The 17,676-nt window shown below is 41.6% G+C and overlaps 1 protein-coding gene across 2 annotated transcripts in view; it reads right to left on the reverse strand.

Moving 5' to 3' along the window:
* Positions 1-1,562: 1,562 nt before the first annotated feature.
* NARS2 (asparaginyl-tRNA synthetase 2, mitochondrial) overlaps positions 1,563-17,676 on the reverse strand; it is a 52,439-nt gene continuing 36,325 nt past the window's right edge. Inside the window, exons 8-14 of one of the 2 annotated variants that reach the window (XM_009566521.2) lie at positions 16,022-16,120; positions 15,557-15,594; positions 13,714-13,780; positions 12,112-12,249; positions 10,875-10,972; positions 8,725-8,751; positions 1,563-2,393 (exon numbers count right to left, since the gene is read on the reverse strand). In XM_009566521.2, coding sequence (XP_009564816.2) covers positions 2,249-2,393; positions 8,725-8,751; positions 10,875-10,972; positions 12,112-12,249; positions 13,714-13,780; positions 15,557-15,594; positions 16,022-16,120 — 612 coding nt within the window. In that variant the 3' untranslated portion in view covers positions 1,563-2,248. Of the gene's footprint in view, positions 2,394-8,704; positions 8,752-10,874; positions 10,973-12,111; positions 12,250-13,713; positions 13,781-15,556; positions 15,595-16,021; positions 16,121-17,676 lie in introns of both variants that reach the window. The other variant, XM_054056143.1, reaches the window with a different exon arrangement.

Below are 17,676 nucleotides of genomic sequence, written 5' to 3' on the forward strand. Positions count from 1 at the left end.
ACCCTGCCCATCAGATCTGGCATCTCACAGGGTGATCAACAACCTCCCACTGCTGCTAAAACCAACACAGTCAGCCCAGAGCTGCTGTGGGGATGAGAGCAGAGTGGTCAGGAGTTGCTTTTGCCAGGTACTTGCTCTGTTTCCAACAGATGGGCTTCCAGTTCAAACAATCTCATTTATAGCAAGTGAGACAGAACTAGTGACTAAGGATCTCAATAAGGACACCTGCTGATCACAAGTTATTTAGGAATGTGGTTTGGATGGGGCTGTTTGACAGCTCTACTCTTTCCACTGCTTTCTACTGAGAGAAGTAATTCCAAAACATAAAGGCGAGCAAAAGCATTTAAGACAATGCATTAAAAGGAGAGATGGTGCAAATGCAGGAAGATACTTGGGTGTCTGATGTAGGAACTTCTCAGTGGTTTCAAAGGGAAGGCAGGTGCTTGAACCATTTCATGGAACCAGACTTACCAACTCAGGCTGTACTGGGAAATGCAAACCAGCAAATGTACAGTTGCCACCTGTCTAATCAAGAGGATCAAGGAGATAGGAAAAAAATCTTGATATGCAGGGGATGTCTCAGTGCATGCAACGAACACCCCAAACCCAGGACCTTGTGGTGATGTTATTTGCATGATCACAACACGTAACAGCTCCATCCGTGGACCAAATTGAAACATGGCAGGTGCCACATGACATAAATATGTATTTTTAGAAACTGCAGGTGCAGTATTATACAGCCCTACCAGAGAGAACTGCGACTGCAGCGTTACCAGCGCAATCCTAGTTGATTACTATTTTTCAGTCTCTTTCATCTACTTGGAAAGAAGTCTTCATGGCTGTTTTGCAGCTACTTCACATCGTATGTAGCAATTTACACAGGGTTCATTAGCAATAAGACTGCGACCTTGCTTTTTCTCTTTATATATATTGTTTACACTGCAGCCATCCTGGGCTCTGTAGTAGTAAGCACTATGCAAATGACCATTTGCTGGAATGTGATGATTTGGAAGGGAGAAAGGATGCTGGAAACCCTCAGTTCAAGTCCAAATAAACCACTGGTTTCCAGTTGCCTTGGGCAAGCCACTAGATCTTCCTGTAATTCTGTCTTCAAAACAGAAATGAATATTTCTTTACCTGGCAGGGAAGCTGAGAGAATAAACCCATTAAAGACTGCAAGGAGTTCAGATCCTATAGTGATAAGCAATTACTTAATACATATGCAGTGCTTGGGAGCATATGTTGGTTGTTTCAAAACACAGACAAAACTGCGTGGTCCGATGAGCACATGAGCTATTTTCTCAATAACAACAACAAAAAAGCAAAGCCAGAACAAAAAAAAACACCAATAAACTGCAAGCTGGCTCTGGAGAGATGAATGAACTCTCATCTAACTGAACATTTCTTTCTGCTATGAACATGCGCTCTCTTGGAGACAGAAGATGTAACTCCAGCAGAAGTTGTGCAATTGATTTGGGTACACAGAAAAGAAAACATCTACCAAAGACAATGAAGGAAATACTATGATGCTAAGTGCTATGGTTTTATAACAGAACAAGAAACCATACAGAGTTACAAAACAAGCCAGTATACATCTTTATTGATGATTCACAAAATCAAACATCATTTACCTAATTCACTCCAAGAGTTCCAGTAAGACATTCTTCCTTGCTAGGTTTGGCTGAATTTTCTGAGGTAAACAATACTCGCTTTTAACTATGGGTGGGGAGAATCATGCTTTATAGTAGCTGTTTAGTAGGAGCGACTTCATCACAGACATGACAATACTTCGCAATTTTATAACACTCGGTCTTCAAAGCAGTTTTCAGGCATTTAATTAAAGCCTATTAAAGCCTTACAGCAGTCCTGGCTCCCAGTCCATTTTAGGTCACGCCTCCTTATTAATATTTCACATAAAACCCCCACTACCTCCCAACAACGCTTATTCAGTACTTCCATGGCTTTTACCACTCTCAGGAGAATCTTAACCCTTTAGTTAAGTGAGATTTATTAATACTCCTGAAATGCACTGACCACATGAACAGCTATCAAATTAACTGCCAGTGTGCTTCCATAATCACGACAGAACATACATTATTTTCAATAAATCAGTATTAAATTAACCAAGAGTTTCATTGATATAAAAATTTTTTGTTTTCCCATTAAATCATACGTAGTCATATCATCTTGGTATGTTATATACATATAGTCACACCAGCAGTTTTCTCCGCACGGGTCAACTGCTGAGCTACAGGAGACAGGAGTGAGAAAACCTAGGGAAAGGAATAACGTCTTTGATATTGTCAACTCCCAAGATGTACTGCAGGTAGCGTTCAAACCCCATTCCAAAGCCTCCATGAGGAACTGAGCCGAATTTTCGGAGGTCTAGATACCTGCAATTTAAACAGATAATTACATTTGCAGCACAGTTATGCTGATATAATTATACTGAGCTTTTTATCTAGGGTTTTGCTTTCCATTTTAATCACTTCCCTTTGTCCCTAACCATTTCTGGTTAGGGTGAATTTCTGCCAGCACAGCCAGCATTGGTCAGGGATGCGACAAGGTGTAGCTTCCTGAAAGCCAGAACTGTATTAGCAGAAACCTCAAGTGCAAATGCGTTTAAACCAGCATAGCTATGCCTTGCCAATACAGTAGAACCCATTTTGTTTAGGAGCAAGAACTCATTTGGGTACGAAGAACAGCTTAAACATCATAGCCCTGCTCGTATTGAAAGTATCTTTGTAAGTTTTACCATCCAAAATATTCATAACAGTAGCACAAACCCAAGGTCCTACGGAAGCACAAAACGCTTCCACTGTCACAGATCGGGGTTGCCTGCTTGGGTTTGTTGAGAGCTTGCCCTGCTGGTGCTGAAACCTGACCTACAATAAATTCTTTAATTTTCTGTCTTCTTCTCAGTAGTCTAAACCATTTCATTTACAGTAATTTCTTCAGAAGCCTAAATAGGTTTTGCTATCTGCTGAATATTCCTACAGTTTTGTATTTTTTTTTTTCTTTTAAGGTAATTATCATGGCTTTTTGTTGCTTCTTCCCCAATCATTCTCACAGGCCAATTCATTTATACCCACAGCAAGTCAGCAAAAAATATTAGGAAAATCTGTTCCAAAAATGAGATCCAAGATGTTTCATTTTGGAGAACAGCACCTGTTGTGCACAGAAAGTTCAGAAAATATTTGGAAGCAGACATTACAAATATAAAGGTGTCAACAAGATTATGATGGTTCTTCTTTGGAGTTCCAGATTTCCCAGCTGGACTGTAGCTAATGCGATATGCAGGAACTATATTTGCAGCCGTAAGTTGCCACCAACAGTGTTATTTTAATAGGACTGAAAAACATCTCAGTGGTTCTATTGATTCATGGGGCCACTTCTGAGCTTGCTGAGGCCACAAAGTTATTCTTCTTCATATGAACGCACTAGCTAGGGATTAAGTGACTCCAGATCCATTACATGCTCCTAATCTTTTTGTATGAATATTTCATCATCCTAGTTTAAAAAAAAAAATCAAGTACACTCAAATATAAATGCATATATATGTTTTACTACTTAGGGAGTGGAGGGAAAAAAACACAGCGAAAAAAAAAAAAGAAGATTGGATTGCTTGTAGTAAATGGCTTCCCAAATTTTAACCACTGTTAATGCACTGCAAGGGAAAAGTATATTTTTGTGTACCCATATATATTTTACATATATTACTATGTACAGTAAATAGTATATATATATATTTAATTGTACTTGCTTGGACTTCTGAATTTTATTGGCTTGAAGACTCCATTATAACAGAATGAAGTAATGCCACTGATCACCTCTACTTGCAAAATAAAAATACTCTCCAACAAATTCTACAGCTGCAAGACTGCAAGCCCCGGAAGACTCAGTTTGACAGTATCTCTTTTACACCATGAAATTGTTTTTCCTTGCAGTTCATTAACAGTAGTTAAAAATTGGGAAGCCATTTACTACACTCAATCCAATTCCCATACTTTTCCCCTCCCTTCCACTGTTCAAGTAGTAAAACCAGAAGCAGAACTTCATAGAATCAGAGAATCCTAGAACTGCTTACCTCTTCATACTAGCATTGAAACACAAAGTGCACGTACATCTATACTGCAAGTTGATCAGCAGGCTCAAGAGTGGGACATACATTTTCTGACCCCTGGGACCCACATGCTGTCTATCTGTGCTTCTGGCTGTTAGCTTGGCTTGCTAAGGCTCAGTTATATCTACCCCACATCCTGTGACAAAGATACAGACTGCACTAAGAACAACTACAGTTTCTGCTAACACACTGGGAACTGCCTCAGAGAGCTCCACTTTGCAGCTTTTCAAGGGTTTGCAAGGAAGATGATGGGCAGATCTGATGCTGAAGGTGGTGACTTGTGATTTGGGAAAGACCCTGTAAATGTGAGGGATACGGGTGCTGCCCATGGCAGATCAATCTGTACTAGCTCAGTAGTTCTGAGCAGAACTGGCAAACCATCTGATGACAACCCTAGCTGCAACTAGTAATACAAATAACAGCACAGACATTTCTGATTATACCTGTAAGCATATCTCAGCCTGTGCAAAGACAGCTAAGACTAAGCCTAGCATCTGTTCTCTCCTTTTGCTGGCAACAGAATTTATAAAGTCATTGTAACGAGATGAAATAACTCAGCTTCTTCCAGATGAACAATAACAATAAATTCTATCCTTGCTTATACAGGGCTTTCACCTGTAGATCTCAAAGCACTTTGAGAAGCCATTTTGGCAAAAGGAGCAAAACAAACCCCATTAAAGTTAATGGAAAAAGTCCATTGAATTAAAACTGCTGAGGATCAAGCCTGTGAATCCTTTCTGATGACTGTACTTAGAAGAAGCAAAGGAACTGAGAAATTTTCCACTTCTTCCCAGATGAAAGAAAAAGTAACTGCCTGCAGATGAAGAGAAGGTTCCCTTTAGGATGGAAAACACTCCCTGAGGTTTTCCTTCATTCAGCAGTCTCCAGACATTAGATGTTTTCTCGCCTCAAAACCAGTCATGAACTAGTCTAGCTATTTCTCCCAGTAGCTCATACTTAAAAGGAGAGTTGAGCCCTCCATTGGCAACTAGGGGACTGTACAACATTATTCCATAGGAGAAATAAGTTTCTGTGACCCCAGCTAGCCCTGGAGTTCATGTTCTGAAGGACTGGTAGTTCTTCAGAGATTTGAATCTTGCTAAAGTATGTGCCGCAACAACGTCCTCTGGCAATGAATTCCAGGAGCTTGTTATGTGCCAAGTTAGAAAAGCATTTCCTTTCATCCTTTTAAAAATCTATATCCTTTTATCATTATCACGAGCTCCTGTGTTGCATGGCAAGGCACTGTGAAGATCAGTGCTCTCTTAGTGACCATTCATAAGCAGAATGCATTCTTTTCAGTCTCCTTTCAAAACAAATATAATCTTGATCTTTTACGTAACCCCCTTGTTATACTGAAGCCTCCACAGCCAGAAAAAAGGCTAAAAGAACAAAGATACTGCAGCCCATGAAGCTGAATATTCTACTGCAAAAAAAAAAAAAAAAAAAAGGAAAAAATACAAAGGTATGAAAAACTACGACTAAAACGCCATTTGAAAGACCGTTTTATTGAAAGCTTCAGGAAATAAATATTTCAAGTATTGCCAGGTTCTGATGCTGGGTAAAACACTGTTTTCTGCTCTGCTATAACTTTTTGTGAATCCACAAGATAAGCATTCAGGGACGTCAATCTAAAACACTCCCATTGATATCAGTAGAGTTTGGGTATGTTTTAGCTGGCTTTAGCACTGACTTGCTGCTTGCCTCCATATGTCCAAGCACAGCACCCTGGTTTCGCTGCAAAGCAGGACTAATAGGATCAGGTGCCTGGCAAGGACAGTGATGGGCTATCACAGAATCACAGAATCACCAGGTTGGAAAGGACCCATTGGATCATCGAGTCCAACCATTCCTAACACTCCCTAAACCATGTCCCTAAGCACTTCATTCACCCGTTCCTTAAACACCTCCGGGGAAGGCGACTCGACCACCTCCCTGGGCAGCCTGTTCCAGTGCCCAATGACTCTTTCTGTGAAGAATTTTTTTCTGATATCCAACCTGAACCTCCCCTGGTGGAGCTTCAGGCCATTCCCCCTTGTCCTGTCCTCAGTCACTTGGGAGAAGAGGCCAGCTCCCTCCTCTGCACAATCTCCTTTCAGGTAGTTGTAGAGAGTAATAAGGTCTCCCCTCAGCCTCCTCTTCTCCAGGCTAAATAACCCCAGCTCTCTCAGCCGCTCCTCGTGCTTTTCCTGGGCTCTGAAGGAGGTTAAAGGATGATATGAATGCTGTCACTGGCTGCGAACTGCAAGTGGTTCCTTGGTGCTGCTGTTCCTTAAATCCAGTTCCTCCTTTCTACCTGCCACACACGGACCCAATGGAACACTCCAGCATTCAAGCTTCAAAGAATATTAGAAATTAAAGAGCCCAGCACAGCTCAATCTTATCCATCTAGAGCAGGAGCAAGGCCAAGGAAACATAGTAATGTCCATTGTAAGACAGCAGGTAACACCACTCTGCATACTTTCACGAGCGTCAAACCAGAATATCAGAAAGGTACCTGGACTCGAAAGGGTTCAGTATGAGCCCACCTTCTCCACTGATGGTTGCTGTGACAGAGGAAAAGTCTTGCATGCTGAAAGACTGACTGAAATGCTGCTCCAGCTGATGGTAGTGGGGACACATTATTCATTCTGAATTACCTGCTTTGTTACTGTTAGTGCTAAACTGGCATCTGGAGGCTGCACACAGGATCAGGACCCCCATTTACAAGGCAATATACTCAATACTCCCCAGTCACAAAGAAAGTAAATGACTTCCCAGGATAAACTCTGATCACCCAACTTCTGCCAAGATCAGCATCTACAGTGCTGAGCTCTTTTCTATCTAGAGTTCAAAGGAAGGAATGTGAAAATAAGATAAAATAACCCTAAAATCAAGCCAAGTACTTTTGCAACTCATATTCTTTATAGAAATAAACCTGGTCAACAGGAAAGATACAGTGAACTGAAGAAGATTCAGAAGACTTTGACCATGTCAATTTATCTACTTTTTTTTCCGTAAAGCTTTCTAAAAGGTAGGAATGGGCAGAAGCACAACAGAACTTCAGATCATCAGTTGCCTCTTTGCCCAATGATTCCCCCATAAATAAGGCACTCCTGAAGCTGTCCTAGAAGAAGTGAGTCCCTACTATATCCTCATGCTTAGTGTGAGGAGAAAACAGGTAGAAACAGAGATATGGCAATATATAAGGGATTTCAAAAAGGACCACATCTCATACAGCTGCCCAATCTAAATGCAGAAAACATTATGTTTAAAAAGGAATGATTCAACTGTTCTTCAAAGAGTTTGGGAGCCAGCTTTGGAGACTAAATTCAATCACTAAATTGGAGGAGATTAGTTTCAGTCTCTCCTGCCACTTCTATTGAAAAGATGGATGCTGGCAAACTACCTACCTGATTTCTCGCAGGTTCTGGACTGTAGTCCAGAAGCATTCAGGTTACTCCCATCCTGCACTTTCCTAGTACACCAGAGTGTAACAACAGTTTTAACCTTCTCTGAGAGGTTACATCACATGTGATGGAACAGAAGGAAGAAAGGAGTCAAGAGTTTCCAAAACAGGATCACAGGAGGAAAGTTATTTCCAGAATGTGATTGCTACACATTACATGAAAATGCAAATGCTCGATACGCAGTGTCTTAATCTTCTCTCTTGAGGGAAGCATGAGGCAGGGCTGAACTATCTTAGTAGTGCTGGAAGGCTCTGCCACTGCGCATCAAGCTGTATCTCAGCATCCAACCACACAACTGATCATCCTTGGCCAGGATAATCCTTCCCTCAGAGGAAGTGATATGTTGTATTCTGGCCCATAAACCCAAACAATAAAGGAAGACATTTCATTCATCCTGTTTGCAAACAGATGATATAAAGGTCTGCCACACACTGGGCTGTTCCTAAGTGATTTCATATTGTCGAAGAAGGAGCATGAAGAGTCCTGCACTTACTCAGCCTCCCTAATGATCATTCCAAATACTGCAGAGTATTTGAATACAGTCTTCTAAATTTAAAATTCTCTGCACTACCACCTCTCGGTAGCTGTGACAAAGCACACACTAAGAAACACTTGCCAAGAGGAATACTGAGATCCTTCGGTTGTTCTAACAGGCTAAACTGTTAATTCAAAGATTGTTCTGTCTCCTTAACAGGACAGTTTTAATTGCTTCAACCATTTTGTTAGGGAAGATTTTTCGACCCAAGTGTCCTGCCAATTGCAAAGGGAGTTATTCATAGAGCAGTTAAAGGTCACAAATTGCTTGTGGTTCTGTAACCTGTTTATCTCAGGCAATGACAGTCAGAATCTATTCAACATGGAACACAGCTTAATGATTTAATATCAAAACTTATTGATGGGTTGTAAATTAATCCAATTCATGCAATCTTGAAAGAAATGACCTGTGCTGTGAGTGGACAAATTAGGAAGACAAACTAAGTAGCATTAGATTAAACTTTGTTTAAATAAACTGGCTGTTCCGCTTAGACTGGCAGTGATGGTAGGGTAATTGGACTAAGAAACAACCCTCAAGAACAAGATAAAAAAAAGAGACAGTTGTTTAAAGAGTCGCAAAAGAAGAAATATAGCTTACAAACCAACACAACGTCTTACCACTGGTAGGCATCTGTGAGTCCTAATCTGTGGAATAAAAAGAAAACCCCTTGTAAGTAAAGGAACAGAGGAGATCCACACAAGCAGCACTTGACTGGAAGAGAAGGCAAGAAAAAAGAAAAGTAAGGGTCTGATGACTAAACTCAGTCCAAAAACGAAAGGCAGGAAATTAAGAGAAGACATGATCAATGGCTGCCAGTTCTAGTAGTTGGTAGACAAACCTGAACAGATTCCCAACATGCTTCTTACAATGTAAGGTTTGTTTTGTCAACATAATGGGCTGATCCCACCTTCAGGAAAAGACTTATGTGTATTCTTAACTTTAAGCATATTAGTAAACTACTTGTGAACGTTTCAAGAGTACATGCCCGAATGCCCAAATATTGAATTTACAATGACATGCAGCCAACCTCATGAGTGAGTGAGTCAAAATCTTTTCATGTTTGGCTATGTGGCTCCCCTTTCATAATGCGTAAAACCACTGACCTCCCATGGCTTTATTAATGTGTCTCAACTTCCATAAAACTACTAAGTAAAATATGTCTTTTTTTAATTGCCACCAGAGTACTCTCTCCCATCTTCCTATCCCAAGAGAAAATTGTTGAGTTGTTTTCCCCATTTATCTGAACACAAGCAGAAAATTGTAGGCAAAGACAAACCACTTCTCTCCTCTTCGGTGCCTTGCAGCAGTCCCTGACTAGGACTTGAAGAGCTATTGTATTAAGTGCGTATAAGTAGACAAGAATCCCATTCTTTATCTCTCTTTGTTAAGCCGGGTCTACAAGAAACACAATTTAAAAGGCTTAAAAGTATCTGGGCTCAGCAGAACAGATCCCAAGTACTAAAAATTAAGAAAAATATGCAAAAAGAGTTGTTATTTTTCCTGGTCATCTTCAATGCAGAGTCATACTTTAGGTCACTGAAGACACACCCCATCTGTAGCTTGAAATACTTCCTATGACTGTCCTGACAAACAAGAAAGTCTGGCTTCAGCTTCCACAAGGACCACTCCTGCAGCCCCAAACCTTGTGGGCTGTGGACTCAAGATCTCACTAGCAAAAACTTCAAGCTAAAAAGTGCAGCAGGCAACATTGTACTTCACTTCAGCTGAAGCATGCCTGCTCTGGGAGAGTTTGCAAGGAGAATAATGGGACGCACAGGGAATAATATCATCCTGTACCACAAACTGAGAACCAATGTTCTAGTGATTTTAATTGCCCTGTGCCTTTTGGATTCATTATGCTGAAATGGATTTTGCTCTTCTCCACTGAGTAGATTTATTTCTCTGAGCATGGAGCCGATTTAAGCAACAAATTCATTCCCAGTGTGCAAATGATGTTACTCTGGGATTAATCCTCCTCCAAAATGCTTTGCACAAGGGTATGACTGGCCCAAATGAACTCATCTGAGTTATGAAAGGTTCTTCTGAACAGACAGACAGGATCCAGGGAGCAACTGTCTGTGGAGAATTACCCCATCTATAATGTCAATTATTGTTAACTAAACAGCAGCTTTGATATTCTGACACTGAATTTAACCAAAAACTACTCAAAGTCACATGTTACAGAACAAAGCAGCAGGGAAGGAGCCACATGACTCAGTACAGGTCCCAGGCACTTTGTATGAAGTTCCCACCAAACTGTTAGCAAAGAACTGTATTCTCTTAAATGATGCCACCAAGGCCAGCTGCATCAGAGCTAGCAAAACTTCTGACCAAAATTACAGTTCCTCAGTTACACAATGTGATAACAAATATATCCAAGTCTGTCTGTGTGACAACTTCCACCTTCACAAGCTACTCTCAGCCACAAAAGCTGCAAAGAAAAGGTTCAAGGATGAAGTGCCTCACACGAGACCCTGTTCTGGACAATCCCAGCAGAGCTGAGGCATCCTGCTGCCCTGACCTCTCAGCATAAAATAAACTCTTCTTCTGTGATGAGCTATAACAGAGACAGTTTGCATGCTACAACAGAAGCACAAGAACTTCTCCACTAGTTTGCAATTACCTACTGAGATGAACATCTCAAAGACAAAAAAAAGGCTTAACAGTGTTAGTAGCCCTTCCACTCCTCTGTCTTGCCAGCCTCTGAGAGCTGCTGAAATGCTCTCTTGGTCAGGCTCATTCCCTTGCACGTGTGGGTTTTCTGTACCTTTGTAAGCGTGATTCGAGGAAGGACAGTCGCTCCTCTCTCAAGCTGCCTCCACACAACTCCCCTACTCCTGGTACAAGCAGATCAACAGCTGCAACCTTAAAACAAAGAAAATGAGTTTAAGTTGTGCCGTATAGCCAGCCATACAGTGCATGGTAGAAGTACAGTTGACACTGATGGTTGTTTGCAAAAAGCTAGTGTAATTCTTCAAGAGCCCAGGACACTTGGGTAAGTATTTGCACGTGCTTGAAAAGTCTCTTGTTGACAGCAGAAGGCTAGGAGGGAACTTTACAATGATGAACATCAGTAAGTACACGGGAAAAGCTAAACACATGCAGCAGTGATCCAGATTGAAGATATCTACAGCATGTAGTGTGAACTGAATCCCATCAGGTTACTCTGGTGACAACCCATGAATGTAGTCAAACCTGTGCAGGGTATAAAGAATCCAACAGCAGCTCACAAGGAAGCAAAGACACAAGCAAGTTTCCAGAAACCCTGATTCCCTTAAAGTTTAAGTTGCTCTGATGCTCTAACTTCTGTTTATCCCCATCTGCCCCATTCCTTGAGCCAGCTCTAATGGTATTGACGTCAATGGATCAATGGCAGTGTTAGGATCCTATTGTTATCACCTCTGCTGCTAGGTTTGGGTTGGTTTTCTCCTCTGTTTTGTAGGGTTACTTTTTGTATGCCACAGCTGAACTGTTGCTGTAAATAAAGCAAGTGAAGTGATAGTGGCTCATGGTGGGACAGTCACTGTTCAGTAGAAGCAACGTTTCAGTTCTTCTCAATTCAACTGCGAAATTACACTTTCAAAGCATGAGACTTGTGGAAGAAGAGTTTACATCTTAATTCTGTTATTTCAGGGTTACATGGATGCTACATTTGGATGATAAGAGACTCATCGAATGCTTGGGAGCAAGCTATTCTAGGCATTTTACCTAGTAGTACAGAAGTTTATCAGGAAAAGAAATAAACTAGGGTAAGCCTGTCTTAAGGGACTTAAGCAAAAACTTAACTCTGTCCAGCTCCTGAATCTTTCTCCTCCTGTTGTTCCTGCTTTGGGGACAACTTCTGCAATGGAAAAAGACTGGACAGGATTATCAAATGATCATGTTTCACCTTGGACTTCTTGAGTGGAGGTCCAAGAGAAGACTATCCCTACCTACCTACCTACCAGCCAGGCTAAGACACATGCCTAGCCTAAAAGGAGATGTAGTGTGACCTATGGACTCACTGTGTGTTGAGGTCCATCTTCATTGTCCCGCATGTAGAAAGGTTTGAGGTCGTATGGGTAGTTAATCACAAACACAGGAACCTCACCACAGTGCTTCACCAGGTATTTTTCATGTTCTGTTTGGAGGTCACAACCCCACTGTAAAGACAGCAAAAGGGATCCAAGATCCTACTTTGTTGCGTCTTGCCTATGGCAAGAGACGCAGCAAAATATCTGTGTAGGGGAGACATGCAGCTTCGAATAACACGAAACCAAGCACCGCAACTTCTCACACAGGCCAATAGGAAAATTTGCTAAGCAGAGTTTCATGACTTTTAAGGCAGAGCAAAGCAACGAAAATAACGTGGTTTCACTTCCAAAGAACAGGGCCAGATCATCCCTGCATCAAGCCCAAGCATCTGATATCAAATCAGAAGAAACCCAAACAAACAATGCCCCCTCCCCATCCCAAACCAATTCCACATAGCTTAGGAGAAACAGGCACCTATCCAAAATCAGCTTACTCAATCCAGCAAACCTGCCTTATTTGAGTGTTACCTCTGGTATAAAGAAAACAGCTTTGCCCTCTTTTTCTGTTGTGTTCTGTTACATGCTACATAAATTCTCGTTTAAGAAAACTTGATATCCTATCAACCAATTCTCTGTTATCAGAAACCTTGGACATTTGCAACGCCCTTCAGTTCACCTTTCTTCCAGCGTTGTTAGGAATTCTGTGGCTTTTGACTAGAAACCTCCAGCCCACTATAGGATGTGGAAAGAATATTGGTGGAGTGGAATGGGAAGAGAGGAACAGATATTCTGCAGACTCTCCTAATCTAAAAATATCCTGACTGTCCTGTCTCAGATCAGGTTTGTACAGATACAGGATCTGGGGTTCTACACCTACTTGCACACAGAGACAAGACAGCTATCCAATCAGCTGTGAAAGTGGCTTCAGGTAGAGGATTACTTTCCTCAAAGTGTCAGAGATTAAGTTTAAACAGTATACGTGAGGTGAGCATGACCAGGAATGCTCTTCCTACCAATGTGCACACATATTTGAATATGGGCAAAATATGACTTTCAGAAAAACATAATCTAGCAGCTAGAAAGACTAGAATGTGATTTTTTCCCAGTCAACATCTATACTTTGGAAACACAAGGGATTCCCTTCACCTACATCTAGATTACATGGTATTTTGACATGGTTTTGGCTTATTAGTCCTCACCAAACCTTTTGTGCCTCCTAATAGAATTTCTTTATTGCAGCAAACCCTCTTAGGTGACTGATACTGAATCCACAACACCCTTAGCACTACTTCAATACAGGAAAGAGAAGTGCCTTTGTCAAAACCTTGGTGCCTCAACAGCAAGTTCCTCACTTCCTTCCCTGCAAAGGTTACATGTTCTTCTGCTACAGAACTCACTCCTTATGTTGCTCCCATTTCATCCCCTAAGCGCAAAAGTTACACAATGGGTTACAACTGAGCAAACACCCCAGGAGGCAGATAACCTGCGCAAAGTAACAACTCCTGCTGTATCAGAGAGAAAGGAGATCTACAAAGTTCAGGCTGGCTGTATGCATCAACAGACACTGGGACAAACCATCAGGCAACTTCCTACCTCTGGCTTGAAAGTGAAAGTTTGAGAAGCTTGCTTCAAAATTTCCACTGCTTCACTGTAGGAGATTCTGCAAGAGGGAAAAAGAAAAAAGCCTTTAAGGTAACTATGTAAAGAATAACAAGAAAGCTTTCTGGTTAAGTGCCGCACTGGAAAATCAAGAAGGCATTTCCCCACCACCATGCCAGCGTGTGCTGTGATGTCAGACTTCCCAGCAATGCTTCTTTGGACAGAAACCAAACCCCATTTTATATGGCAAGAACCCCATGCTTTCCTGTGCTTCAGCTACATGCAGGGCAGGGGGTGCTAAGCTCTGAAGCCACTCTTGCATTATTGCAATAGAGCGTTTCAGTCAGAAGTGCGCTCCGTGGAGAACTGCTTCACGGAAGTTTGTAGATTTCTCTTTTTTTAAGAAAACAATGTGCCTTCGTTGGCACAGCTCTGCTGTTCAGGATGGTGTTAGGCAAAAGTAACAGACCAGAGTGCAAAGGGCTTGTAACTCAAACATTTTCATTTTAATTTGGAAAAGTAATGAAATTTATTTGCAGCAGTGTTTCCCTACTCCTCTGATAAATCTGAGAGCAGATTCTCCACTGACTTCTGCATCAGTGACTTCCAATGGTACAAAAGTACAGCATCATGGCAGAGTGAACAGAAAAAGTGCAGTGAAAAATGCTGCAGGCTTGATCACTGGAAATTAAGACTCAGTGGAAGATACTTTTGCTGACAAGTTCTCCACATACCAAGCAAATGCCATGGACAAAGAAAAGAGAATAACCTAATCACAATAATTCAATCTCTCTGTATTATTGGCTAAATCCAATCATAAACCAAATCCCTTAAAGAGTTCAAGCTCTTTACACCCAGCTGCAAGGTTTCACTAACAGAGGGAAGGCTTCTGGAAGAAATACCTCAGGAAGGAATGTATTGCTTCATGTGTTTGGGTTACGTAACGCCACGGTCCAAATGAGGTCTATCACTGGCACAGGTTCAGTGCATGTAACTGATGTGTTAGAGCCAGGAATGCCACAAATCTGCCAATAGCTGATGAAGAGAGGGGGCGGGTCATGGACTGACTCACTTTCTTTTTCCTTGGACCATGGGAGAAACTGAGATCAACTCTGTCCTCTCAGGATTATCAGTTTGATATAAAGAGAGAAGGACTGAAACGGGGAGAGAGTGACTTCGCTGAGGTCTCCCATGGTGTCTGTGCAGGCACACAGCACAGGGAGATCTATCATGATCTTGTTGCCCAAGGGTGGCTGTAGTTGCTTAACAGGAAAACCAGTGCTGGGCTGAGCAATCCCTCAGTGTTCTGTGGGATGGAGAGCATCACTACTTGAAAAGACAGGCAAGAGTAGGGAAGAAGAGGTATTATTGCAGTCCAAGGAGGGAAACCAAAACTCTTCAGAGCTCTTTGGCACACAAGGAACTGGAAAAAGGAGTTGCACAAGCAACCAGAACAGAGAACCAATTAGGATTTTTAAATATCAAAAAATAGTTTCATAAAAAGGGAGCCGTGGGAGTGAAAGCACGAAGGGAAGCAGAGCACCAAAGCCAAACGCAAGCAAAACAGTGAGCACATGCTGGAAAGAGAATACTGTGATAGAAAGAGATCTTGTCCAGAGAAGCAAAAGCCAAAGGCCAGCAGATTCATATGCCATTCTCATGTGGAGATGAAAGGGCAACAGATGAACAGTACAGAGAGAACCGCAATTCATGTTTTTACAGCGACATCATGTTAGACGAAAAAACATTGAATTGGAAAAGGAAAAGAATATATACAAAATAGGAACCTTTTCCCCAAAAGCCCTCTTTCAAGTAATTTTGAAATAGAAGCACTTACGTCACAAATCTGTTTTTCAGCATTTGTTCCAACCTGTCCTTGGTCAAAACAAGAAAAAAAAAATGTAAATCTACTCTCAAGGGTTCAAAGGCCCAGGTAAAATTCAGGAAAGCTACCTCCCTCTAAGTTTTCATTTGTAGGTCTGCATTGTGATCTAGATATGGGTCAAAATCTACTCCAGGCCTTTCAGTGCTAAAAGGATACCTGATTATCAGAGCCGATGATTCAGAGACTGCTAGGTGATGTGACAGCTACAGGTCCAACACACTTGCTACCAGCTACAGAAAGTTGTGTGTCCTGTCTGTGTTGGCCTGAACAATCACCTAAGCTCAGGCCAATTTTTAGCTCTTCATAGTTTCTTAACATTGGCCAACACAGTTAAAAAAAAAAAATTAAGCCTCTCTATAGTGAAGGGCCCCCAAAACGCATAACAGGATTGCAGATCTTTCCTGTCACATTTATTACCTTCTGGGCAGGAGCTATGTATTTATGAAAAAGCGCAACATCACGGGGACATTTGGAGAGCACAGTGCTTGTCGCTGTCTTGATAAGCTCTTCCATAACCTAACAGAGAAAACAGGAATGCATGAAAAATGAACACTGCTTAGATGTCCCACACTATAAATAAAACACGATACCCATCAGCCAAGGAGTACAGAAGGAGCTTCTGTCCTTCTGCATGGTCAGAGCGCCTAAGAGGGTACCAGCTTGCTAATGTTCTAATTAGCAGGCTTGCTCAGTAACTGAAGAGGACTGGAACCTTTGTTTCTGCTATGGGTTTTTAGGGCTTTAGCATCTGCTGATGGCCAGTGTATCTTCAGTCAAGTGTCTCCAGTGAAAAAAAGCATAGCTAAAATATCCAAGCAGCAGCCCTGGTTAGCCACAAACACAGACATTACGATCATTTGTGGTGACTGGTCTCTGATTAATTATTAGTGAGGTGCCTTTACCGTAATGAGCAATTCTGGTTTTCTGCTTTGTTGTTGCAAGAGGCAGAACCAAAGAGAATAAACACATTCTGTGTAGAGCCAGCCCATCAAACAGATCCCAGCTAGAGAGATTCACACAGTAAGAGTGAAGCAAAGAGAACATGGACAGAGATGAGTAGAGATTCAAAGCAGAGGACATGTCGATGTAGGGACGTTTGAGAAACTAAAAAAAGATGCGGTTTCATTTCCCTAAACTAATGTGGATCAGCTACATGACATTATAATCAAATTTGGATACACTTATCCAGTAAAACGGGCTTCATCCATGAAGAAATTAAAATGTCATTTTGATTTTAAACAAAAAAAGCCCCCACGTGGGATGCTGATGCATTTTGATCAACTTGTTTCAAGAGTGATTTTCTCTTGTGGTTAAGCAAAGCAGATGATTCAAGACACTTGCCGTCATGCAGATCAAGAGTTCCCATGACTCCTTACAGACCCCATGCCTGCAAAAAGCATGTTCTTGGCATCTTCATATTACTGAAAATCCCAACTCTTGTTCAAAATCACCCTCCAGATTCTCATCTCCTTCAAAAGAAACAGAGCAATGCAAGCTGGGCTGCACGTCATCTCAGCCTGGGATGGGACCAGGTTTTTCCCAACAAAAAGCACCTCTGAAAATCCTGGCACATTCCTGCTTTTTATTCTGTGACAATAAACAATTGCTTTACTAACTACAGAGCTGAAAGAAGTGAAGCGTTCATCAACAATATCTAGGTGAGCAGCAGCGCCCAGACACTACAAAGCCCAGGGGAGACTAACTGTGAAAAGATGATCCTAAGGAAGAAGCAGGTCTCTCTCTTGCAAGGAATCAGACTTTACAGGGCAAGAGGAAGAAAAGGCGCAGAAAAGAAGCAGCTTGGCTACTGTCACACACAAGACAAGGGTTGAAACTCTCCTGTTCAGAACAACATCGTTTATCACATGTCCCAAACTGCTGAAACACCACGCTATGCTGGTGAAAAGCCCCTGCATCCCACCAGCCTAGAGAAGCTGGTAAATCAGCCCATTTTGAGTCCTCTGGAGCCAAACTCAGCTTTCAGACTCCTGCATCAATCTGGGCCCTCTGTTTAAAAAGGGAAGATCCAAATAAAGGAACAGCATTATCATATGCAGATGAAAAGTTCTACC

The sequence above is a fragment of the Cuculus canorus genome, chromosome 1 (assembly GCF_017976375.1).
Source record: "Cuculus canorus isolate bCucCan1 chromosome 1, bCucCan1.pri, whole genome shotgun sequence".
NCBI lineage: Eukaryota > Metazoa > Chordata > Aves > Cuculiformes > Cuculidae > Cuculus > Cuculus canorus.